This window comes from Monodon monoceros, unplaced genomic scaffold (genome assembly GCF_005190385.1).
Source record: "Monodon monoceros isolate NGI ecotype Baffin Bay Population unplaced genomic scaffold, NGI_Narwhal_1 Super_Scaffold_11, whole genome shotgun sequence".
In the NCBI taxonomy this organism is placed as follows: Eukaryota; Metazoa; Chordata; class Mammalia; order Artiodactyla; family Monodontidae; genus Monodon; species Monodon monoceros.
The window spans coordinates 3,575,088-3,600,158 of record NW_021703767.1 but is presented as its reverse complement, the minus strand read 5'-3'; the positions used below and the strand labels follow the sequence as shown (position 1 = coordinate 3,600,158).

General features: G+C 49.5%; 2 protein-coding genes across 2 annotated transcripts in view; one reads left to right on the top strand and one right to left on the bottom strand.

Annotated features, from left to right (window-relative positions):
* Positions 1–4,595, top strand: part of UMODL1 (uromodulin like 1) — a 61,442-nt gene extending 56,847 nt beyond the window's left edge. The window contains exon 22 of the mRNA XM_029214959.1: positions 4,414–4,595. Coding sequence (XP_029070792.1) covers positions 4,414–4,595 — 182 coding nt within the window. The remainder of the gene's footprint in view (positions 1–4,413) is intronic.
* Positions 4,596–16,812: 12,217 nt separating this feature from the next.
* The window catches only part of LOC114890890, a 14,290-nt gene continuing 6,031 nt past the window's right edge, over positions 16,813–25,071 (bottom strand). Inside the window, exons 2-3 of the mRNA XM_029214823.1 lie at positions 20,434–20,577; positions 16,813–17,571 (exon numbers count right to left, since the gene is read on the bottom strand). Of these exons, the coding sequence (XP_029070656.1) occupies positions 17,164–17,571; positions 20,434–20,577 (552 nt within the window). The 3' untranslated portion in view covers positions 16,813–17,163. The remainder of the gene's footprint in view (positions 17,572–20,433; positions 20,578–25,071) is intronic.

The window sequence follows — 25,071 nt, the reverse complement described above, 5'->3', positions numbered from 1 at the left end:
CTCCCGTTGCGGAGCACAGGCTCCGGACGCACAGGCTCAGCGGCCATGGCTCACGGGCCCAGCCGCTCCACGGCATGTGGGATCTTCCCAGACCGGGACACGAACCCGCGGCCCCTGCATCGGCAGGCAGACTCTCAACCACTGCGCCGCCAGGGAAGCCCCAAGGGAGGTCTTCTTAGCCAGTGATATTCAACTGCTGGTTCTCATCCAGAGGATTTTGGAAATGAAAACAGAAGTCCCAGGTCCCAGGCCATGCCCCAGGCCAACCAACTCAATGTCTCTGGAGCTGGATTCCAGGCCCTGATGTTTGCACAGGTCCTCGGACGATCGCGGGCCTGGGTCCTGGGACAATGTGCTTTTCCTATCCTCTTCATTGTCTTAAATGGCTGAGAACTGATGGATCTAATATGAAAGAGAATGTATGTGAATTGCATTCTTATTTATAGAAACAGAACTTCTATTTATTCGTAGATATTACAGATAATGTCAAAACCAGAGTGGAAAAAACACTGGGTTTGGAGTCAGGAGGGCTGTGTTTAAATATAGGCTCTCATACTTCTGAGCTGTGTGGTCTTAGGAATATTCCTGAGTCTTCTGAGTCCCATCCAGCCATCCATCATTCCTCCATCCATCCACTCACCTACCCACTTATTCATTATCTCCTCTAACTACTGTATACCAGGCACTGTGCTTTTTCTCTATATCATAGGAGTTATTACAACAGTCCTACATACCTGGCCAATAAGATTACAGTAAATAAAAATCCTCTGTGAGGCTAAAATTTGTGATGCTGGAGCTAGGTTGCCTGGAGACAAAACTTGGGTCTGACTTTGGGCATGCTGCAGTTACCTCATTTGCCTCATCTGTAAAATGGGGACAACAATAATGAAGATGGCAATTCCTAGTTCATACAGTGTGTTGTCCATAGCAATTACTGGTAAGTGTTATTTATTATCCTTCCTAAGCGGTAGTGCACTTCACTAACACAACCATTGCAGAGAACCCCAAACACAATAAGGGTATAGACGGTCAAGCTCAATGACAAGGATTATAATTATTCATTTTGTTCTTCATTCTTTCTCACTGTATTATTAGCTTTTTTGCTTCATAACTGTGTCATACAGATGTACAGAAACATCATTTAGAAACCTGGAATCTCTCAGCTGGTAGGCAGGTGTTTACATTTTACTAGTGTGCAGTAACAGAAATACCGCCGCAGACACAGAGTGAAAAGAGGCTGGCAGACAAGTACCTCCGGGATTTTATCTCTGCCCCTCCCACTGGGCACCCATGACCTGTCCCCTGCTATCACATCACTTCTACTCTGGGGAAGAATGAGAACTCTGGGAGATCTCAGGGAACATGTCCAAGCTCACATAGCTATCACCTGGACAAGCTGGGCCTCTTCCAGCAGTTCCAGCCTTTTCCTAACCCACCCACCCTTGGTCTCCAGGGGCTGCCCTGGCTTCCTTTCCAGGTGTCAGTCCACCCCAGCCTTCACACCACGGGTGTTAGTTTTCTGGGGCTAGTGACACAGGAAACTAAGAATCACAAACCGGGTGGCTTAAAAGAACAGAAACTACTCTCTCACAGTCTGGAGACCCAAGTCCAAGGTCATGGCGTGGGCAGGGCTGGTTCCTTCCGAAGTCCCTGAGGGAGAGTCCGTTCTAGGCCTCTCCCAGCTCCTGGTGAATCTGGTCTGGCAGCCTTGGCTTGTGGTTGCATCCCTCCAGCCTCTGCCTCTGTATCACATGGCTTTTCCTGAAGGTCTCTGTCGTCTTACAAGGACACCAGTCGTTGAATTAGGGGCCTCTTCTGCTTCAATATAACTTAACTAAAGATGTCTGCAATGACCCTATTTCCAAATAAGGTCGCATTCTCAGGCACTGGGGGTTAGGACTCAACATACGTGTTTTGGAGGGATACACGTCAACACATAACACTGTGTGTTGGCAATTTTAAGGCAGCATCCAACTGGTAATCGTTCCTGAATCTGTGCTACCAACAAATCATATATCAGCACTGTAATTTTTGCACTTCAGTTTTGGAAATCATCCATGGCCATTTGCTTTATAGAGAACATTATTTCTCACTCACTAGAGCTGTTGTTGTTGTTGTTGTTGTTTGCGGTACGCGGGCCTCTCACTGTTGTGGCCTCTCCCGTTGCGGAGCACAGGCTCCGGACGCACAGGCTCAGCGGCCATGGCTCACGGGCCCAGCTGCTCCACGGCATGTGGGATCCTCCCGGACTGGGGCTCGAACCCGTGTCCCCTGCATCGGCAGGCGGACTCTCAACCACTGCACCACCAGGGAAGCCCCACTAGAGTTTTCTGTGTGAAGAGGTAGAGAATGTTTGAGATTAATGTCTGTGGGATCCTGAAATGTCCCAGTGGGAAGGGTCTGGAACAATTATTGAGGCAGCTCAGAAGTGAAGGGCCTGGGTGTCCCCAGAGAACAGCTGAGCTGGACCTCAGACCTCTGGAAGGACCTGGACCCTCTGGAAGGGGCCGGGGTTATATGTACCCTGCTCCTGGGTTATTTGCGTGGCGGGAGGTCCTTCATCACTTTCCCTCACCAAGACGTGTCCCTTTCACAAGAGCAGCGATAGGTTAGTGTCTTTGCGAAAAGATTGATCATGTACATCACCACCGTGATATCACAGCAGCCCTGTGCGTGGTGCCGTCTGCTCTTGCTATCCTGGGGGAGGACCAGTGTCTTTTATTTAAGCATCTCATCCATCATGGACTGACAGGTGGTTACTATGCTTGAGGAAATACCCCCACTGATGGTGCGGGTCGCGTTGCGACACAGGCTCCCTCTCTATTTGTAAGCATCTCTCCTGGACCAGTAACCGTTCCTGGACCATGGTAACCAGTGGACGGCACCGGCCTGTGGACCCCACTCGGAGCAGCTCTGAGTCAGTGGCCAGTTAAGAGTGCTCGGCTGCAGGGAACAGAAACACAGCTGGAGAGGCAACGACCGAACATGTTCGGTCATCTCTGTAGCTGCCAGTCTGGGGCTGGGGCTGGGCTCCACGGGGCCAACAAGGGGGTCTCTTCTGCCTTTCTGCTCCAGCATCCTCAGGGCAGACAGCCCCCCTTGTGCTCACAAGTTGGTCCCCTACTTGAGGCACAGGAGGAGGGGGAAGGGTCCACTCTAGCACTGGAGGATGGATTTAAGATCCAGCCATGAAGGGGTTGTCAGGAAGCTGGTGCCCCAGAGTCTGGAGGCCTCAGGTTCCTTGGAAGGTTGCAGCCGCTCCAGCAACTGTCCCCAGTATCCCTATCCCAGTGTGTTCCTCCCTCTGGAGGAGGGGGTTGCCCGGTTCCAGCTGGCCCACCATCCAGGCAGTCGGGTGGGAGCCTCTTCTAGGCCATTGTTGAATCACTTTGGTGTCTGCACTCGTCTGAGCTATGACTGTGAGACCCGAAGCAGAGGCCACTTCCGGAAACAGCCCCAGAAATGGAAAATGGGATCTCCAGTGTCCCTTATTGTCCAAGAATGCTTTCCTACCCAGACCTTTCTGATAAGCTCCTGTGGTAAAATTGAGATAAAATTCACCTAATATAAAGTTAACTGTTTTAAAATAAATAATTGGGCGGAATTCAGCACCTTCACCACCCTTCTCTAGTTTCAAAACATTTTCATCACCCAAAGTAGCTCCATGACCACAGGAGGGAGTGACTCCCCAGCCCTTCCCCTGCCCCTGAAACTACCTGGGTTGGCTTCCTGTCTCTGGTTTCCCTAGAAACAGGGTCACACGACGATGTGTGGTCCTTGGAGACTGCTGCCTGTCACTCAGCACAATGGATGTTTTCAAGGCTCATCCGTGTCGTAACCTGTGGCCGAATCTCATTCCTTTTATGGCCGAATATTATTCCACTGGGTGGATGGACCACATGTTGTTTATTCATTCATCCTTTGATGGATTTGGGGGCTGTTTCCCCCTTTCGGCTGTGCTGGATATGCTGCTATGCGGCCGCGTGTATGAGTATTTATTGAGTCCCTGTTTTCAGCAGTTTGGGGTCCAGGCTCTCCTGTGCTTTCCTGCCCCCGAGTGCGGGGAAGGCCGGCTTCCCAGTGCTGTACAGTGTGTGGGCACAGTGTGTCTCTGTGTGGGGCACGCTGAGGGCTCTGCCCCGACCTGGAGAGCCTGTGGCTCCCGCGCGGCCTCCTTCCTCTTGGTCAGTGATTATCCAGAATGTGGGCAGGCAGACCTGTCCTGGCTGCTGTGCTCTCCTGGGCTTGGGGCGGGGGCACGGGCACGCTGAATGTCTGATGCGTGAGAGCTTGCTCCATCGCGGGTTCGTCCCGTCCCGAGCCCTCCATCCAGGGGCGATGCTGGGGCCCCGCTGGGACCAGGCCAAGCTGCTTTGGGCAGACCACCCACCTGCGCCTGTTTCATCCCTGCAGGAGAACCTCCAGCTGCAAAGCCGGGCCTGCGAGCCAGTTACCTGGTCCTCATGCTGGTGGCTGTCTTTGCCTTGGTGGCGGGGCCAGCTGCCCTTCTCATCATGCACTACCAGAGAACGACCGGAAAATACAACCTCAAAACCCAGTCCGACAACTTCAGCTACCAGGTGTTCCACGAATAAGGAGCCCGGCTGCCCGCAGGTGGGTGAGGAGGGAGGCCCGTCTCGTCTGATGCACCAGTCCTGCCTTTGCCGCCGAGGGTGCCTGCACAGTGCGTCCCGCGGGGTTTGGCAAAGGGTAGATTTGTGGGTTTCGGCGGCTCATGCCTGTGATACTGTGATTTATAATCAGAAATATATACTTGGTCTTCACCCACTGCTCCTGGCACAGAGCTCCTGAAACCCTTGGAATTTCCTAAGTGCTGAGGGTGGTAAAGGTGTTTTTGTTATATTAGTGAGGTGACCTTTGGCCTGTGCCTTAGAATGGGGGCCGGTTGCTGGGAGAGACTGCCGCGTGATTAGAAGGCTAGATGTGCTCTGCTGAGGCTCCAGATAGGGGACGAACAGCGGTAACTTCAGTTCAACTTTCCCCCAATAATGAAGATAACAGCTGTCTTGGCGGGGTGCCTTCCAGTCTGGTAGGGGGCCCGCAAGGTTTGGTCACGAAGACCCTCCCACTTCCCCATCCTATTCCATCCTGCCCCCGTCGGGGGTCCTGTCACGTGGACACGCCCCGAAGTGGCCGGCCCAGGTCCCTGTTTCCTGCCTGGGTCAGCAGCGTCCCCCGCTGGGCCACCTTCCCCATGTTCAGCTCTTCATTCTCTCGAGATAATGGACCTTTGATACAACTCCTCAAAGTGTGGCAGTTCCTGGCCTCATCCCTTAAATGAGGAAAGGGGGCTCAGAGAGCTCAAGTGAATCACCCCCATCACACAGCAGAGGCAGGGTTACAGCGCACTTCCCCAAAAGGCAACATCCCTTTCTGGGTGACTTCAGCGTCGTCAGAGAAAATGTCACCTCCTTCAGGGGCTGGTCCTGCAGACACTGGAAACGTGATGTCTTCACCCTGTCTCAGTCCCCTTTGCTCTGAGGACCCAAGAGCTCATGTGATTCCAGGGCCTCAGAGCCCTTACAGCCTGGATGGGGAGGGTTGGACCAGGGTCACTCACCTCCCCGCATAGAATCGCAAGAGAATTTCAGCAACTTTTACTTAATATTTAGAAAATGAATTCCAACAAGGAGGCCAACACTTGTCCTGGAGAATTTCTAAGGAAATCTTGTGTGTTGGTGCCTAGCCGTGCTGGATGGCCCCCTCCTCGAAATTAAAACACTACAGGGAAAATTGGTCCCTTTTCTTTTCTTATTCTCCTGAGACTTCTGTCTTCCAAAGTAAAAAATAGCTATATCTGGTTCTCAAGTTCCTGAAAAAATCTGCTTTTTGAAAATCTCAAACAAATAAACATCCCCAAGGTTGGCAGTTGGTACAACCCCACTTGGTGATGAGCCCCGTGTCCGGGTGGGTGGTCCACAGATAGTGCAAAGGCACAGAGCCCCGAGGGTGTGGCCGTCTGGCTCAGGTGTGTGTACCTGTCTCACCTGACTGCGGACCTGCGGGAGCTGCACTCACCGGAGACCGGGGTTCCTGTGCCTCCTGGGATTCACTGCCCTTTTATTTGGGCTCAATCTCTCACCGTTCGGCAAGCACAGATGTCATGTCCTGGGGGTTGGCGGTAACCTCCGCGACCCACTCTGGGCTTTCCAGCATCAACCCCACCTTTCCTGCTGCAGACTGACGCAGGCAGTCTCCTTCCCCACACAGGTAGCCGTGAATCAAGCTCCAGTCTTCACTCAAGCGTCAATGGCAGCCTGCTCTGTCCCTCATACAGAGCCTGGATGAGCTCCAGAAGTGGTGGAAACACAGCCTCTGCCTGCCCCCAGGAGGCCCGTCCTCTGCCTGGGTCCCAGACAAGGCAGCACCAGGTGGGCGAGCGGAGCTGGCGGAGAAGCAGGCCAGGAGCTGGATGCCCAGAGCCTCAGACACAGGGGTCTTTGAACCAAGCTCGAACGCAGCTCTGCCGTCACACCATCGCCTCCACCACACAGAGCTCCCAGGCCCCTTACCACCCTAAGCGGTCCAGGCGGCCCTTCCTGGCTTTGCTCACCGTTGACGTCTATCACCTACCACCCACCCATCCATCCATCCATTTGACCCTCTGTCAAATACATAACATTTCATTTTCGAAACTATTGGACAATGCAGTTGAAGTTCTTTTAAAAATAGGTGAGTCATTGAAATTGGGTCATTTGTAGAGACGTGGATGGACCTAGAGACTGTCATACAGAGTAAGTCAGAAAGAGAAAAACAAATATTGCAAATTAACGCACATATGTGGAGTCTAGAAAAATGGTACAGATGAACCGGTTTGCAAGGCAGAAATAGAGACACAGATGTAGAGAATAAACATATGGACACCAAGGGGGGAAAGCGGGGGTGGGCCGGTGGTGGTGGGATGAATTGGGAGATTGGGATTGAACATGTATGTATACACTAATATGTATAAAATAGATAACTAATAAGAACCTGCTGTATAAAAAAATACAATTAGATAAAAAAATAAAAATAGGTGAGTCATAAAAATACTGCCAATGTGATTTTTAGTAGACATATATACTCTTTAACTTTTTTTTTTTGCGGTTCGTGGTCCTCTCACTGCTGTGGCCTCTCCCGTTGCGGAGCACAGGCTCCGGACGCGCAGGCTCAGTGGCCATGGCTCACGGGCCCAGCCGCTCCGCGGCATGTGGGACCTTCCCGGACCGGGGCACAAACCCACGTCCCCTGCATCGGCAGGCGGACTCTCAACCACTGCGCCACGAGGGAAGCCCTGTACTCTTTAACTTTTGTCCTGCATTACAAGGATATTGTTTTTATTTACACAGCAGTGACTCAAAAGGCACTCTATTAATATGAAAATTTTTATAGCAAGTAGAAATAACATTATATATATCTTTATTTTATATTGTTCCAAGCACTTTCACAGATAATAAAATAAATAATTTTACCAGGCGTGAGGCACTATTTACCCACTGCATAATGGGAAACCAGAGAAGGAATGGGTGAGTTATTTACATAAGTTTACAAAATGAGTTCATGAAGAAATAGGTCTAGAATCTAAGTATTTTAGTCTAGAAATTTCTTCATTACACCATGCTAACTGGTAATGCTTTTCACTTTATTTAAAGCAAATGGAATTGTATTTGAGACCTAACACCTGAGAGGGTAGTGTTTTTCCATGATGAACTTAGACAGAATTATATCTAGCAGGGTTTTAGTATTTTTTTTTCATTTCTCAAGCTTTTATTTTATTAAAAAGAATTTTTTAATAGATCTTTGTTGGAGTATAATTGCTTCACAATACCGTGTTAGTTTCTGTTGCACAACAAAGAGAATCAGCCATATGCACACACATGTCCCCATATCCCCTCCCTCTTGCGTCTCCCTCCCACCCTCCCTATCCCACCCCTCTAGGTGGTCACAAAGCACCGAGCTGATCTCCCTGTGCTATGCGGCTGCTTCCCACTAGATACCTATTTTACATTTGGTAGTGTATATATGTCGATGCTACTCTCACTTCGCCCCAGCTTCCCCTTCCAATCCAATGTCCTCAAGTCCATTCTCTATGTCTATCTCTTTATTCCTGCCCTGGAACTAGGTTCAACAGAACTTTTTTTTTTTTTTAGATTCCATATATATGTGTTAGCATACGGTATTTGTTTTTCTCTTTCTGACTTACTTCACTCTGTATGACAGACTCTAGGTCCATCCACCTCACTACAAATAACTCAGTTTCGTTTCTTTTTATGGCTGAGTAATATTCCACTGTATATATGTGCCACATCTTCTTTATCCATTCATCTATCGATGGACATTTAGGTTAGTTCCATGTCCTGGTTATTGTAAATAGAGCTGCAATGAACATTGGGGTGCATTTTTTTTTTTGAATGATGGTTTTCTCAGGGTATATGCCCAGTAGTGGGATTGCTAGGTCATATGGTATTTCTATTTTTAGATTTTTAAGGACCCTCCATACTGTTTTCCATAGTGGTTGTATCAATTTACATTCCCACCAACAGTGCAGGAGGGCTCCCTTTTCACCACACTCTTTCCAGCATTTACTGTTTCTAGATTTTTTGTTAATGGCCATTCTGACCAATGTCAGGTGATACCTCATTGTAGTTTTGATTTGCATTTCTCTAATAATTTGTGATGTTGAGCATCTTTTCATAGGCTTCTTCACCATCTGTATGTCTTCCTTGATGAAATGTCTATTTAGGTCTTCTGCCCATTTTTTAACTGGATTGGTTGTTTTATTGATATTGAGCTGCATAAGCTGTTTGCATGTTTTGGAGATTAATCCTTTGTCTGTAGTTTCATTTGCAAATATTTTCTCCCATTCTGAGGGTTGTCTTTTTGTCTTGTTTATGGTTTCCTTTGCTGTGCAAAAGCTTTTAAGCTTAATTAAGTCCCATTTGTTTATTTTTGTTTTTATTTCTGTTACTCTAGGAGGTGGGTCAAAAAAGATCTTGCTGTGGTTTATGTCAAAGAGTGTTTTTCCTATGTTTTCCTCTAAGAGTTTTATAGTGTCTGGTCTTACATATAAGTCTTTAATCTATTTGGAGTTTATTTTTGTGTATGGTGTTAGGTAGTGTTCTAATTTCATTCTTTTACATGTAGCTGTCCAGTTTTCCTAGCACCACTTATTGAAGAGGTGTCTTTTCTCCATTGTATGTTCTTGCCTCCTTTGTCATAAATTAGGTACCCATAGGTGTGTGGGTTTATCTCTGGGCTTTCTATCCTGTGCCATTGATCTATATTTCTGTTTTTGTGCCAGTACCATACTGTCTTGATTACTGTAGCTTTATGGTATAGTTTGAAGTTGGGGAGCCTGATTCCTCCAACTCTGTTTTCCTTTCTCAAGATTGCTTTGGCTATTCGGGGTCTTTTGTGTTTCCATACAAATTGTGAAGTTTTTTGTTCTAGTTCTGTGAAAAATGCCATTGGTAGTTTGATAGGGATTGCATTGAATCAGTAGATTGCTTTGGGTAGTAGAGTGATTTTCACAATATTGATTTTTCCAATCCAAGAACATGTATATTTCTCCATCTGTTTATGTCATCTTTGATTTCTTTCATCAGTGTTTCATAGTTTTCTGAGTACAAGTCTTTCACCTCCTTAGGCAGGTTTATTCCTAGGTATATTATTATTTTCGTTGCAATGGTAAATGGGAGTGTTTCCTTAATTTCTCTTTCTGATTTTTCATTGTTGGGGTATAGGAATGCCAGAGATTTCTGTGCATTAATTTTGTATCCTGCAACCTTACCAGATTCACTGATTAGTTCTAGTAGTTTTCTGATGGCATCTCTAGGATTCTCTATGTATAGTATCATGTCATCTGCAAATAGTGACAGTTTTAATTCTTCTTTTATAATTTGTATTCCTTTTGTTTCTTTTTCTTCTCTGACTGCTGTGGCTAGGACTTCCAAAACTATGTTGAATAAGAGTGGCAAGAGTGGACATCCTTGTCTTTTTCCTGATCTTAGTGGAAATGTTTTCAGTTTTTCACCATTGAGTATGATGCTTGTTGTGGGTTTGTCATATATGGCCTTTATTATGTTGAGGTAGGTTCCCTCTATGCTCATCTTCTGGAGAGTTTTTATCATAAACGGGTGTTGAATTTTGTCACAAGCTTTTTCTGCATCTATTGAGATGATCATATGGATTTTATTCCTTAATTTGTTAATATGGTGTATCACGTTGATTGATTTGCGTATATTGAAGAACCCTTGAATCCCTGGGATAAACCCCACTTGATCATGGTGGATGATCCTTTTAATGTGCTGCTGGATTCTGTTTGCTAGTATTTTGTTCAGGATTTTTGCGTCTATGTTCATCAGTGATATTGGTCTATAATTTTCTTTTTTTGTAGTATCTTTGTCTGGTTTTGGTATCAGGGTGATTTTGGCTTCATAGAATGAATTTGGGAGTATATCTCCCTCTGCAATTTTTTGGAGGAGTTTGAGATACAGTTTCAGTTTCATTATTTGTAATAGGTCTGTTTATATTTCTAATTCTTCCTGGTGCAGTCTTGGAAAATTGTACCTTTCCAAGAATTTGTCCATTTCCTTGTGGTTGTCCATCTTATTGGCATATAGTTGTTTGTAGTAGTCTCTTATAATCCTCTGTAGTTCTGCAGTGTCAGTTGTGATTTCTCCTTTTTCATTTCTAATTTTATTGATTTGCGTCCTCTCCCTTTTTTTCTTGATGAGTCTGGCTAAGGGTTTATCAATTTTGTTTATCTTCTCAAAGAACCAGCTTTTAGTTTTATTGATCCTTGCTACTGTTTCCTTCATTTCTATTTCATTTATTTCTGATCTGATCTTTATGATTTCTTTCCTTCTACTGACTTTGGGTTTTCTTTATTCTTATTTCTCTAGTTGTTCTAAGTGTAGGGTTAGATTGTTTATTTGAGATTTTTCTTGTTTCTTGAGGTGAGATTGAATTGCTATAAACTTCCCTCTTAGAACTGCTTTTGCTGCATCCCATAGATTTTGGGTCATCATGTTTTTGTTGTCATTTGTTTCTATGTATTTTTTAAATTTCTTCTTTGATTTCTTCAGTGATCTCTTGGTTATTTAGTAGCACACTGTTTAGCCTCCATGTATTTGTGTTTTACAGTTTTGTTCCTGTAACTGATTTCCAATCTCATAACGTTGTGGTCAGAAAAGTTACTTCATGTGATTTCAATTTTCTTAAATTTTCCAAGGCTTGATTTGTGACCCAAGATGTGATCTATCCTGGAGAATGTTTCATGTGCACTTGAGAAGAAAGTGTAGTCTGCCACTTTTGAGTGGAATGTTCTATAAATATCAATTAAATCTTTCTGGTCTACTGTGTCATTTAAAGCTTGTGTTTCCTCATTTATTTTCTGTTTGGATGATCTGTCCATTGGTGTAAGTCGGGTGTTAAAGTCCCCTACTATTATTGTGTTACTGTCGATTTCTCCTTTCATGGTTGTTAGCATTTACCTTATGTATTGAGGTGCTCCTATGTTGGGTGCATAAACATTTATAATTGTTACATCTTCTTCTTCCATTGATCCTTTGATCATTATGTAGTGTCCCTCCTTATCTCTTGTAACAGTCTTTATTTTAAAGTCTCTTTTACCTGATATGAGAATTGCTACTCCAGCTTTTTTTTGATTTCCATCTTCATGGAATATCTTTTACCATCCCCTCACTTTCACTCTGTATGTGTCCCTAGGTCTGAAGTGGGTCTCTTGTAGACAGCACATATATGGGTCTTGTTTTTGTATCCATTCAGCCTGTCTGTGTCTTTCGGTTGGGGCATTTAATCCATTTATATTCAAGGTTATTATTGATAGGTATGTTCCTATTACCATTTTCTTAATTGTTTTGGATTTGTTTTTGTGGGTCTTTTTCTTCTTTGTGTTTCCTGCCAAGAGAAGTTTCTTTAGCATTTGTTGTAAAGCTGGTTTGGTGGCGCTGAATTCTCTTAGCTTTTGCTTGTCTGAAAATCTTTTGACTTCTCCATCAAATCTGAATGAGATCCTTGTTGGGTAGAATAATCTTGGTTGCAGGTTTTTCTCCTTCATCACTTTAAGGGTATCCTGCCACTCCCTTCTGGCCTGCAGAGTTTCTGTGGAAAAATCAGCTGATAACCTTATGGTGATTCCTTTGTATGTTATTTTTTGTTTTTCCCTTGCTGCTTTTAATATTTTCTCTTTGAATTTAATTTTTGTTAGTTTGATTAATATGTGTCTTGGTGTGTTTTTCCTAGGGTTTATCCTGTATGGGACTCTCTGTGCTTCCTGGACTTGGGTGACTATTTCCTTTTCCATGTTAGGGAAGTTTTCCACTATAAACTCTTCAAATATTTTCTCAGACCCTTTCTTTTTCCCTTCCTCTTCTGGGACCCCTATAATTTGAATGTTGTTGCATTTAGTGTTGTCCCAGAGCTCTCTGAGATTGTCTTCAATTCTTTTCATTCTCTTTTCTTTATTCTGCTCCTCAGCAGTTATTTCCACCATTTTGTCTTCCAGCTCATGTATTCATTCTTCTGCCTCTGTTATTCTGTTATTGATTCCTTCCAGTGTATTTTTCATTTCAGTTATTGTGTTGTTCCTCTCTGTTTGTTTGTTCTTTAGTTCTTCTAGGTCTTTGTTAAACATTTCTTGTATTTTCTCAATCCGTGCCTCCATTCTATTTCCGAGATTCTGGGTCATCTTTACTATCATTCCTCTGAATTCTTTTTCAGGTAGATTGCCTATTTCCTCTTCATTTATTTGGTCTTGGAGGTTTTTACGTTGCTGCTTCATCTGTGACATTATTTTTTGCCATCTCATTTTATTTTTTTATTTTATGAGTGGGATTGTGTTCCTTTCTTACTGGTTGTTTGGCCTGAGGCTTTCAACACTGGAGTTTGTAGGCTGTTGGGTAGAGCTGGGTCTTGGTGCTGAGATGAGGACCTCCGTGAGACCTCACTCTGGTGAATATTCCCTGGGGTCTGAGTTTCCCTGTTAGTCCAGTGGTTCGGACTTGGAGCTCCCACCACAGGAGCTTTGGCCCAACCCCGGGCTCATGAACCAAGATCCCACAAGCCACGTGGGTGGCCAAAAAAAAAAAAAAAAACAATAACAAAGTAAAACATAAAATTAGACTAGGAAACTAACAGATATGTTAGAAAGAATATGAAAATAAAAATATAGATGAATCAACAACTAGAAGGTACATCAATACCACAATAATAAAAAAGGGAAGGAGGGGGCTCCCCTGGTGGTGCAGTGGTTGAGAGTCCACCTGCCGATGCAGGGGACACAGGTTCATGTCCCGGTCTGGAAGGATCCCACATGGCACGGAGCAACTAGGCCCGTGAGCCATGGCCGCTGAGCCTGTGCATCCGGAGCCTGTGCTCTGTAACGGGAGAGGCCACAACAGTGAGAGGCCCGCATACTGAACAAAAAAAAAAAAAAAGGGAAGGAAGGAAAAGAAGAAAAAGGGGGGGGAAGGCCTTGGCTGTGGAGGGTGGGGCCTAAGCGAGGGCGAGGTTTGGGTGGTGGGCAGGGCCAATGCTCAGGACCCACAGGGGTGGAAAAGGCGCTGGGGGCTGTGGGGGGCAGGGCTTAGGCTCAAGGAACAGATGGGGCCCAGGCGTGCCCCCCAGCCCTGGTCTCAGAGGGCAGGGACCTCACCTGGGAGCCCAGCAGGCTCCCCGGGCCGAGTGGGCAGGGCAAACGCCCTCCTCTCCTCTCCTGCTCCTCCCGTCTGGGAGGGCTCTTCCCACCTGCTTCCCCTGATCTCCCCGGCCTCAGGGGCACCGATCCGGTCTGGCCTCCACTTCTCCTCCCCCCTCTGTCCCCCCACATCCTACCGGTTCACTTGGGGGTTCCTCCCATCTCCTTGGGCATCAGAGTCCCCCACCAGCAGCTGGCAGGTGCCCTAGTTGTGGGGAGACGCCAACTCCCCATCTTTCCTCACTGCCTTCTTGACTCGGCCTCCTCCTGGTCTTAGTTTTTAGTTGATGAGATTAATTTTGTCAAATGTAATTAACTGCCATTAATATGGAACGTTTGGGAAACGTGACTATTGATTTATTGGATAGTCTCACAGTCAGTACAGAATGACAATATGTAATACCGTGGATACCAATTCTGAGCAAGAGGAATAAATTGCTTTGACACTGAAAAGGGACCGTGCTTACTGCTCTGTCTGGCTCCATCCACGTCACATGCTCACCCAGCATCCAAGAGGGCGGACGATGTGCTGTGCGTTTCAGGGAGACCAAGAGCCCGTCTCTGGTTCTTCCTGAGCTGCGTCCACTTGTTCTGACATCAGCTTGATACCTCTCACTTACCTTTCTTGAGGAAGAGACAGTAAGTATTCAGTAAACCCAGGCCTGAGCCCCATCACCGTGTGGCTCTTTGGATCTCAGGTAAAGTAGTTGATGGGCATTTAAAAACTCCATCTACAGTGTTCATGTAATCTCAGTAACTACTGTGTCCATTCATTTGTGTTTTCTGTAATTATGAAAATTTGGTCTCCCCCCCACCCCCTTTTCCCTCCACTGCCCCAGTCTCTCTTTCAACAAATATTTCCTGAGCACACACCATGCGCCAGGCCCTGGGCTCAGTGCTACAGATGACTGTGAGAGAGGCAGGCTTGGTTCTGCCCTCACAGAGCACGTGGTCTTGTGGGGGAGAGAGAGCTACTCAGATCAACAGGTGATGGGGGTCATGTGCTGAGAGGGACAAGTGCATGTGTGCTGTGAGGTACTCTGACCTGGTCCACCCCTCCACTCATCTAAGCATCCACCATTCTCGTCTCTACCCATCTACCCACCTGCCCACCTATCCGTCTACTCATCTGTCCATCCATCCATCCAGTAATCCATCCATCTGTCCTTCCTTCCATTCATCCATCCAACCAAGGAGTGTTGTTGAGTTCCAGTTCTTAGGCTGACATTAGGAAGACAAAAAGAATGAGGTAGGGTGCTTGCCCTGGGGAATTCAAAATCCAGCTAAAGAAAAGCCCTGTGAATACTACATGCAGTAAAGTCAGGGAGGCCAAGAAGGGAGGGAGGGAGACAGACTTCTACAGGAGGGCTCTGGGATGCTGCTGTGTCAAGGCTGCTGTGTAGGAATAGGCTCAGCCTGCATATTGCTTGTAGTTTAATGCCTCTGATCTCAGGCTCTTTCTGCTGCCATGGTTCCGGAGTTAGACTGAAAGCATACTGAAACAGAAGAAGGAAGGGAGGGATCCAGGGTGGCCCTGGACGTCTGTAGAGGTTGTTCACTGCTCTCCAATGCAGAGGTCACCTCCAGGACTGTGCAAGGCACAACCTGTGAGGCCAGACTTGGGAGCCGTGGAGACCCTCCAGAAGACCCCTTCACGGACTTAGTGGGCTCTCCCGCCAGTGAGGGGCGGGGATTGTGTGCGCGCTGTGCCCTTACCTTGCTGATATTAATTACTCGCCTTCTCCCTTTAAAATGGAGTAAATGGGGACGGTATGCAACTTTCCCAAAGCCAAAGAGCTTATAAGTGGATGAGGTGGAATTGAAACCAGGCCTGCCTGCTTGAAAGCGCTGCGATCTGCTCTGTGGCGGAGGGTCTGATGGAAACGGAAGGTCGATGGAGACCCACCGGCGCCTGCCTCGCACTCTCCGGCCCAGGTTGCACTACCCCTGGGCCACCACGAGATGGCGCCGCAGACCAGGGCGGGAGTCCTGTTGTTTCCACAGCAACCAGAGCCCTGCTTCTCCGGTTTGTTCTTTTTCGCCCAATTTGAGCCTCTTGCCTGCGAACGAAGGGAATCCGAAATCATTCCACAGAGCTTCCCAGCGCACGTGTATGCTGGCGTAAGGCTCAGATAACCACGCTGGTGGTAACAAGAAAAAGTAATCAACAGTCATTCTACGAAATAAATGAAAGAAATGAAAACTTTTATTCCAGCCAACCTGAGGATTATAACCCAGGAGACAGCCTTTCAGGAGCTCTGGGGACTGTTCCGGGGAGGTGGCAGGGAGGTCAGCATATGTGCGATTTGGGGGAAGGGGTACGTGCAACCAAGCACGCATGTCGGTAGAAGGCTGCCGCTGGTCACCAGGAACAGACATCTCAGTTAATGGTTTGGGTGCTTTTCTAAGTACGGGAAGAGGCAAGAATCCAGGATCAGACAAAATTTCTCCTGAAATATCTATCCAAAGGCCGGTTCTGCCAGTTTTCCCAGAGCCCAGTGGGCCTCATTCCTGATCTCCACCCCGAATTCCTTGTAGGTCAGCGACTGCAGTGGCTGAGGGCTTGATTCTTGTAGAACTGGAGGGTGGGCAACGTTCTTTATTTTATAATTCCCTCCCTTTCGGTCTTAATTTCAACCGAAATGTGGGAGGCATTTCCGGACCAATTTATCCCACGGTGCTAGGAACGCTCGTTCTCAGGTCAGGCAAGGACTTTGTTGATCGGCCCCTCAACGTGCTCTCCCTGAACTAGGCCCTGTTAACAGGGGCTGAAAGCCTCTGGACCACCTGTCTTACTGGTCTGTTATGGTCCAGGAAATGGTCCCTCTTGTTGCTTTTTCCCACATCTAGAGCTACACAATTACAATCATTGATCTTATAGGACTATATATTTGGTCAATCATTTTAGGTCACCTGGTCATCATTAGTTTTACCTGAGGCTCAGTCACACATTTGGTGATGGAAGAAACGATACTCTTATAAAACAGACAGAACACAAGTAATACAGCTAGTAACATTAATAAGGTCGTAAGTATTTAAGCTAAGAACTTCCATGAAGTGCGGCCCAGTATCTCCCCAGGTCGTCTGATCGCTGTCTTTAAGGGAAATGATACATTGGCATTTTACATAAAGGTCACCGAAGATGTCTGCGTGTACAAGGTGAGTGGCAGGTCATCGTGACCCCTTACAGGATTAAGAAAGGAACGCTGTCTTCTAAGGAGTTACGTGGCTGGTGTCAGGAGAAGGAAAATTGGTCTTTATGGTTGAGCAGGTATTTCTGCTCTGTGGAGGTCTGGTTAACACACCATGCACGTTGGAGGGAAGGGAGGGAACAGGACAAACAGCAGAGAAAAAGGTTTATATTTAAAGTTTACTTGTCTTGCCTCAAAAGGGGAATTTTTTATTTCATCACTGGTCTTTCAGGGTGGACAGACCCGGTGCCTTCAGAGGAGGGGCACTAGAGGTGCCGGTCTGGGCAATTGTAGGGGCCGAGCCCGCGTGGACTCTGCTTTCCTGCCTGGACTTCCCGAGGGAGGGGACGCCTTCTCTCTCATCCGTCTTTGTCTCTGGGAGGAAAAGGGCAGCCACAGCAGGAAACGGTGTCTCTGTGCCGTGGAACCGGGGGTGGGTGAGTGAGCTTCCCTGGACCAGGACCGGGGTGTGGTGGGGAAAGCAGGTTCTCGGGCCGCCAGCAAAGCTGGGGATCCAGCCGGCGTGAGGAGGATAGCGTTTGTGTCACAAGTGGAAGTGCTACTGGCCTGGACATTGCGCCCTTGTGGGCAGGGAAAGGTCATTCCGTCATCAGGGACTGTGGATTCTTGCTTGTCGAGATCCCGGACACCAAAGCGATTCTGGTGGAAAGAAATGGACAGTAAGGGCTTGGCTTGGGGTTCCTCAGCCCAGGCAATAGAGTTTGCACCTCACAAGGTAGCAGGGACTGTAGGAGTCAGGGTGCTGTTGAGGCTGAAGGCACCTGCTCTGCCTTGCAGGGCCTGTCACCTGATCTCTCTGAGCCTCAGTTTTCTCACCTGTGAAATAAGGATGGTACTAGCATTAATCAGGGAGTTTGAGGCTACAAGTAATAGAAGCCTCGCCTCGAACGGGCTTTAATGATAACGATAATTTACGACCTCTTGCAAGTGAAAAGTCCAGGGCAGGGTGGACTTCAGGTGCTTCCAGTGACCCGCTCAGAGAGAGACCTGGGATTGCCATCGAGGGCTCTGCCCCATAGTCCCCACCCCTGGAGCATCCTCCCAGGTGGCAACCCCTCCCCCAGGCCCACCCTGGGGACGAGGGTCCTGGAGCCGGGCAGGCGTGGGCTAAGCTTCACCCAGCCCCACAAAGACCAGGTGAGTAGTGGGCGTGTTCCTGGTTTCCTAGGTGAGGAACTTGATGCTAAGACACTTGACTTGTGCCCCCTAGAACTTGGATAACGACAGCCGGCTTTTATTGGAGATGCACTTCGTCTCAGGTGTGTGTCGGGGTTCATGGCCCCCAACAGCAGTGCTGTGCAGGAGCTGTTACCGTCCCCGTCTCGCAGGTGGCACAGAAGCCGGTGGAAGCTGAGTAACCTGGGAGGGTGTGACAGCTTCCAGCCCTGCTGATTGGGGCTCAGGGCTGAGACTGTACCCCGACACCATTTCCAGTGCTAACACGGACATGTTGGGCACTGAACCATGTGCTTCGCAAAGGTCGTACGGTTTCATCTACCCTTTGAGGCAGGAACCCTGCTGCTCATTCTTCAGGTGGAGAAACTGAGCCCAGAGAGAGGAAGGACCTCGCACGAGGCCCATGGGTGGTGGGGACGTCAGGCTTCCGAGCGGCCGACCACCATGGGCGGCTTCAGTGTAGGAACCCAGCTTGAGAGCAACAACGAGGCTGTTAACAGGACGGGCACCACGCTGCTCTGACTGTCCTAGAACCCGCGACGAGAGGCCCAACACCCTCCCTTGGGATTCACGCTGGGGACGAGGGCTGGGCTGGATCTGCTGGACCTCAAGTCTTAGTGGCAGCAAAAGGAGGTGACGTCATTTTCCTCCCCTTCACAGCTATCCATCCATCCTGTTATGAGAATTTTAGAAGGTCCCTTTCTCCCATAAAGGGCAGGAATCATCTTAATCCTGCTCTGATGGAGGCTCCAGTGGGGGACGTTTCTGGGGAGAAGGATGTGCCGGGGTCCCTAAGACCACCTGTAAGTTTGATGACCCTCTAGAAAGACTCACAGGACACAGAGGTTACAGTTTATTATAGTGAAAGGATGCAGATGAGAATCTACAAGCGAGAGGAGTGCGGAGAGGAGGCCAGGAGGCAGCAGGCTGAGCTCGCCCTGTCTCTCCCAGTGGAGTCTTGCGGACGCTGCTAATTCTCTGGCAACGGCTTGTGACAACCCGTGTGGGGCATTGCCAACCAGGGAGGCTCATGCACCTTGGCGTCCAGGGTTTTACTGGGGGTCAGTTGCATAGGTGTGAGGCACCCACGTGGGCGACCTGAACTACTCAGACCGCAGCCTCCTCCCGCCGCCAGGTCAAACCTATGTGCTCAGGGGCTTCCCTGGTGGCGCAGTGGTTGAGAATCCGCCTGCCAATGCAGGGGACACGGGTTTGAGCCCTGGTCTGGGAAGATCCCACATGCCGCGGAGCAACTAAGCCCGTGTGCCACAACTACTGAGCCTGCGCTCTAGAGCCCGCGAGCCACAACTACTGAGCCCACGTGCCACAACTACTGAATCCCGCAAGCCTAGAGCCCATGCTCCGCAACAAGAGAAGCCACTGCAGTGAGAGGCCCACGCACCACAATGAAGAGTAGCCCCCGCTCGCCGCAACTAGAGAAAGCCCACGTGCAGCAACAAAGACCCAACGCAGCCAAAAATAAATAAATAAATAAACTTATGAAAAAAAAGAAAAAACTGATGTGCTCAGCACCCCCACCCCCCCAATCAATCGCACCGTTAGCACAAATACCAGGTAGGGTCCCAGGCCCCAGGTGCACAGACACCCTCTTAGCAAGCTGGACATTCCCAGGACCCAGCAGAAACGGGCCCTTTTTGGCAAGGTGCAGGGTTTAACACCCACCTCCGCTGAGCTAACCCTCTACTGCACAGGGACCAGGGGTGCCAAAGGGCGTAGATGTCTGAGGGCACCCGTGGTCCCCTCTGAGGGCTGAGTCCTCCTAAAGAGGTGCCCAGGCTACTGGGAGGCCGGCCCCTCCCTGCTTCCAGCTCTGATTTCCTTACAGAGCAGGGAAGTCACCGCAGGACCCAGGCAGCTCTGGGCTAAGGGGGTCAGGGGCCTCAGCTCAGAGACCCCCGACCCCAGCCATGTGTAACAACCAGCACTGACCAGTGAAGGCAACAAGAGCGTGCAGGGGAAGACGTTCTCTCCGTCGTTTGGGGCTGCATCGTATTTTACACATCTCACAAAGTGTTTACAAATACGCTTTTGAGCGTAGCAGAGATTGCCAGCAGCTCAGCAAAATAAACATGTCAGTAACCACAGGGACTTGGGTGTTTCAGCGCAGGGGTAGAAACCCCCTCAGGCGGACCGAGGATTTAATATGTTCATCCTGGGGTTTGATTCCGGGTGGAATCGATCGGATTGAAACTTTCACAATATTTCTCATCTTACTGCAGGGTGTCTGTCCCGTTTCACAACTTTGAAGCCCCACGCTGGTCCCGCGAGGCCACACCCGGCTCTCTGGGCACCAGCTTTGCCTACCTGGGCCCAGAGTCCTGCACGCAGCACAGCCAGGCTTCCTTCCCTGTGGCCCAAACCGATGATCTGTTTGCGTTTCTTTTTCACAAAGTTGTTGCCGGGAAGCCCAAGTATTGCAAAGTTGACCAGCTCACTCCAGTATTCTCTCTGTGGATTTTGTGATTACAGAAAAAAGAGAGAATGAGAAAAAGAACAACGACAACAAAACCCCAAGGAACCAAGAGGGAGAGAAAAATATAATTAGCATATGCAGAATTTTCAATGGTAAATGACCCCCAAATCCTCGACAACATGCATCTCCACAAATTGTGCAGCTCTAATTACAACCGTCTGTAAAGGTTCTAACTAGCTCTCAGCTCATCATATTTACGCCAGCTGAGGTAAGAGAGAGGATACCCCTGCGGGGTGACTCTGAGTTTGGACACCGTGTCTGTATTAAGATGCAGTGGTGTGTCCTCTGCACCCTGTCATGAGAGACAGATGCAGGAGAGCCTTAAACAGCGGTGGGGCAGAGAAGCCAGGGGACAGGGAACACGACAGAGGCCGGGGAGGGAGGACAGAGGGGCCAGGGCACAGCCGGCGGCTGGTCCGAGGGTCCAGGGCCAGGCACGCACGCACGGTTGGCGTCAGCTTACCTGGAGCTGGCAACCTTAGAAGAAATGTTTTGTGCAAACTATCTCAGGATACTTAGAAAATGCAGACAGCAAGGCCCACAGTCTCCTTCCTATGGCTTTGCCCTCTCCTTCCAATGCAGTCTAGAAAGTTCTGTGGCCTCAAATGAGCCAAAGGCTGGGCGTCAGGAGAGCACAGCCACGGAGGCCAAGCCGCGGGAGGGCCAGCTGATGGGTCCTCAGCATCAGAGACCCTTGGTGGTCCCTGGGGCCCAAGGGGGCACTGGCAGCCCCTCCCGCCGCGAAGACCTCTCACAGGCACGGGGGAGAGCGTGAACTTGAACCAGAGCGCAGGGCAGGGAGCCTGGCTGCACTGGAGGTGAGGGCGGGCGGCCCTCGGTGGAGGGAGCCTTTCCTGGGGGTGGGTCTGGGGGTCTCCCCTCTTCCTGGCAGCCAGCACGTCGCCCTCGGCAGGGCTGAAGAAATGGGAGGCCGAGGGGGTCCCTGTGGTTGTGGGTGACGCGGACACTGGGCCTGGGGTCCCTGAGCACACCTCAGACCCTGTCCAAGTGTCAGACGGTCCCGAAGCCCTGGCGGCGCAGCCAGGATCTGACCTCAGCACAGGCACCGTCCCGATGCCTTGCCAAGCGGAGCCACGTCTTCTCCCGAGGCGCATGCGTCCCCCGAGGAAAGCAGTTGTGGGGGCTGAGGGGGCAGAGGCAGCCCAGGCCCCAGCCTCCCATGCTCAGGGGCGAGGGTCTTGCCTCCCTTCCCCCATCCATCGCGAAGCTCCTCAGCCTGGAGAGGGAGGGGCAGCAGATGGAGACCCCCAAGCAGGTGGGAGGGGGTTCTTGCACCCCAGAACTCTGTCCCCCACCTCCCTACTTTGCCCTAAGTTGACCCTGCAGCAGCAGGTCCATTCTGTGGATTTTTCCAGACTCGGAGACCTGTATCTTTTTTTTTTAATTGAAGTGCAGTCGACTTACGATGGTGTGCCAGTCTCTGCCATAAAGCCAAGTGGCTCCGTTATACACATATATCCATTCTTTTGTCAATGTTCTTTTCCATTAGGGTTTATCCCAGGAGACTGGATAGAGTTCCCTGTGCTCTACAGCAGGACCTCGTTGTTTATCCATCCTGTATCTAATAGTTTGCATCTACCAACCCCAAACTCCCAATCCATCCCTCCCTCTCCCCGCCTTACCCCTTGGCCTGTATCTTTGAACCTGGAGGGCCTCTGACTTGGCCGGGACTAGAGTCTGTTGAGGCCTGGTGTAGGTGCTCTGGTGACCATGTGACGCACTCATTCACGTCCCAGCCTTACACCTGCCCTGCCTCCCCCACCTGCTCTCAGGTGAGGCCACACAGGGCTGGAGGTGGGCACCTCCACATGAGCACTGGGCACCCAGGATGTGGGCTCGGAGGCTGGGCGGAAGGCCTGGTACCCGCCACCCCACCCCTGCGTCACCCGGCTGTGGCTGAGAAAAGGAGCATTTTCTGCTCTGTTGATCTGTTTGAAGGACGTGTTGCCCAGAGATGGCTTTCTCCCAAGTCATTAAAGGACTAAAGGCAAACAAACATTTCACTGGCCTTGCTGGGCTGGGGCCAAGCCGCCGTCAGAATTAGGCAGATCTGGCCGTCACGTCTGTTGGGAAACAATGAACAGCCGAGGACTGGCTTTCAACGGCTGCTGTTTCTGGGCAAAGAGGAACAGTTTGCCCAGAGGGGCTGGATTAATAAAGACCGGCCCCTTCCTGCCTCCGGTTTCTGCAGCCCTGACGATAATGGACCACAGGCCCCCGGAGCTTCACCCGCCATGAACTTCCCTAATCCTCATAACAGCCCAACCAGATCAAGACTGCTCTCCTTGGTCCTCTTTCGGAAGCTAAGTCCCACCCAAGGCCCTGGTGGGTCAGCTCAGACCCCCACCTGTTGCCCCCCCAGGCCGTTCGCAGAGGTCACAGAACAGGAGCTAGAAATACGGAAGGCTGTGCGCTAGTTTCCTGTCGCTATAACACATCAGAACAAACTCAGCGGTTTAAAACTACACAAATCGATCGTCTTACATGTCTGGGCATTAAAAGTCTGATACGAGTCTCACTGGGCTCAAATCAGGGTGTCGGCAGGGCTGGTCCCTCCTGCAGGGTCCAGGGGGGGACCCCGTCTCCTGCCTATTCCAGCTGGAGGGGCGCCGTCGGTTCGTGGCTCGGGGTGGCTCTTACTGTGTCTGCGAGGGCAGAAGGGCAGCTCACGTCTTCCTCACATCACATCGCTCTGAGCCCCTCTGCTACCTTCGTCTGCCACGTTTAAGGATGCTGGTGATTACTCTGGGCCCACCCTGATAATCAGAATAATCTCCTTATTGTAAGGCCAGCTGATTACCGACTTCATTTCCATCTGCTACCTTTAATCCCCTTTGCCATGTAAGATGATACATTTACGGGTTCCAGGATCAGGACCCAGAGAGGCGTCAGCGGGAGGGCGGCACATTCAGATCTGCGCCCTCTGCGGCCACCTTCCACTCCGTTGCTCGGACTGGCCGTCCCTCCAAGGTCCCGTCTCTACCTGCAGGGGGCGCTGGCCTGGCTTATTATACTGACTTTTGAGAACTGAGTGTTAAAACAGTTGGTATTAATGATGTAGATAAACGTGCAATGAAATATATTAAAACAGAAGTAACAAATGCTCAAAACTCATCACTTCCTAATTCTATTACTGTATGTTACTATCATTTCTGCTTTTTCAGTTATTTGCCTCTATTGCATCTGAGGGGCGGAAATCCTCGCCAACACCTCCACTACACAATTCTTCCCAGCTTTGCGCGGCAGCGGCTTGAAATCAGCCGTTTACACCACGGGATTCAGCAAATGCTACAAATCAGAGCTTGAGATATTTTTGTTGATGGTTTAGTCTTTAGAAAGCGGTGGAGAAAATATAAGTAATGCAGACTGACCTAAAAGGCTGCGGTGTTTGTAACTGTTACATCATGAATAGCACAAAAAATTGTCCCATCAGGATTGAAATGCAACTATAGGTTGGCTACAAAAGCAAGAGTTTGGCAAAAATCAACCGAAGCATTCCGTGTGAATCAATTGGCCATGGGGACTTCACAATAAAAAGCACCGTCTGTTTTATTATTATCGGTAAACTGCATACTATACTTCCTTTATCTCAATAAAATGGAGAATAAACTGATATACATGTGTGTGCTCATGCTTCTCTTGGCAGGCACCTGGTTATTCATCACGTATCAGCACATCAGCACCTACCCCTCCCTCCCCAAGCCCCACCTGCCAGCCCCTGTGCTCTGTGCCCTTGCCCTGTGAACCTCTTACATTTCCCAGAATCCTCCCTGCTGTACACATGCTGTTTGCACAGTGCGGCATGACCCCTGCCCGCTTCACCTGCTCCATTGCCCGGCAGCACCATGCAGGAGCCACCTTGCCCAGGAGGCTGTTCTGGCCCTGGGCTGGGTGGAGTGCCCGTCCTGCGGGCTCCTATCACCACCCCATCCCCCCACCCAGAACTGGGCTCGCTTCTTTGTCTCTGCCACTGTCCCTGGCTGTGCAGAGCCCAGCACCATCCCTATGTAGTAGGTGCTCCACAGACATCCACGTAAGGAGCTGGGGTTGCTCTTGACATGGTAAGGCCTTTGAGTTTCTCCCGGGACACAGGAGGAAGCCCTGATGTAGACACAGCTGTGGAGGGAGCCGGTCCCTAGGGGATGGGGTCTCCTGGGCGCACTGGGGGAAATGAGAGAATGGAGCCCCACCTTATCCGTCCCCTTGTGTCTGGAGGGAGCCCCGCCTTCTGCTTCCATGCCTGCCAATCCCCACTGCGCTCCCCCCCCCACAAAGGGCTTCTTTATGCGAATCCACAGGGGTTGGGGATCCCGGGTCTTGGGGCAGATTAGTGGCCTCCCCAGGGGATCCTGGGAGCTGAGATCCTGAGCCAGGTGTGTTCAGGACCAAAGGGAGGCAGTTAATGGGGAGACAGCTCCTGGGAGACCCCAGCACAAACGGGGAGGCCA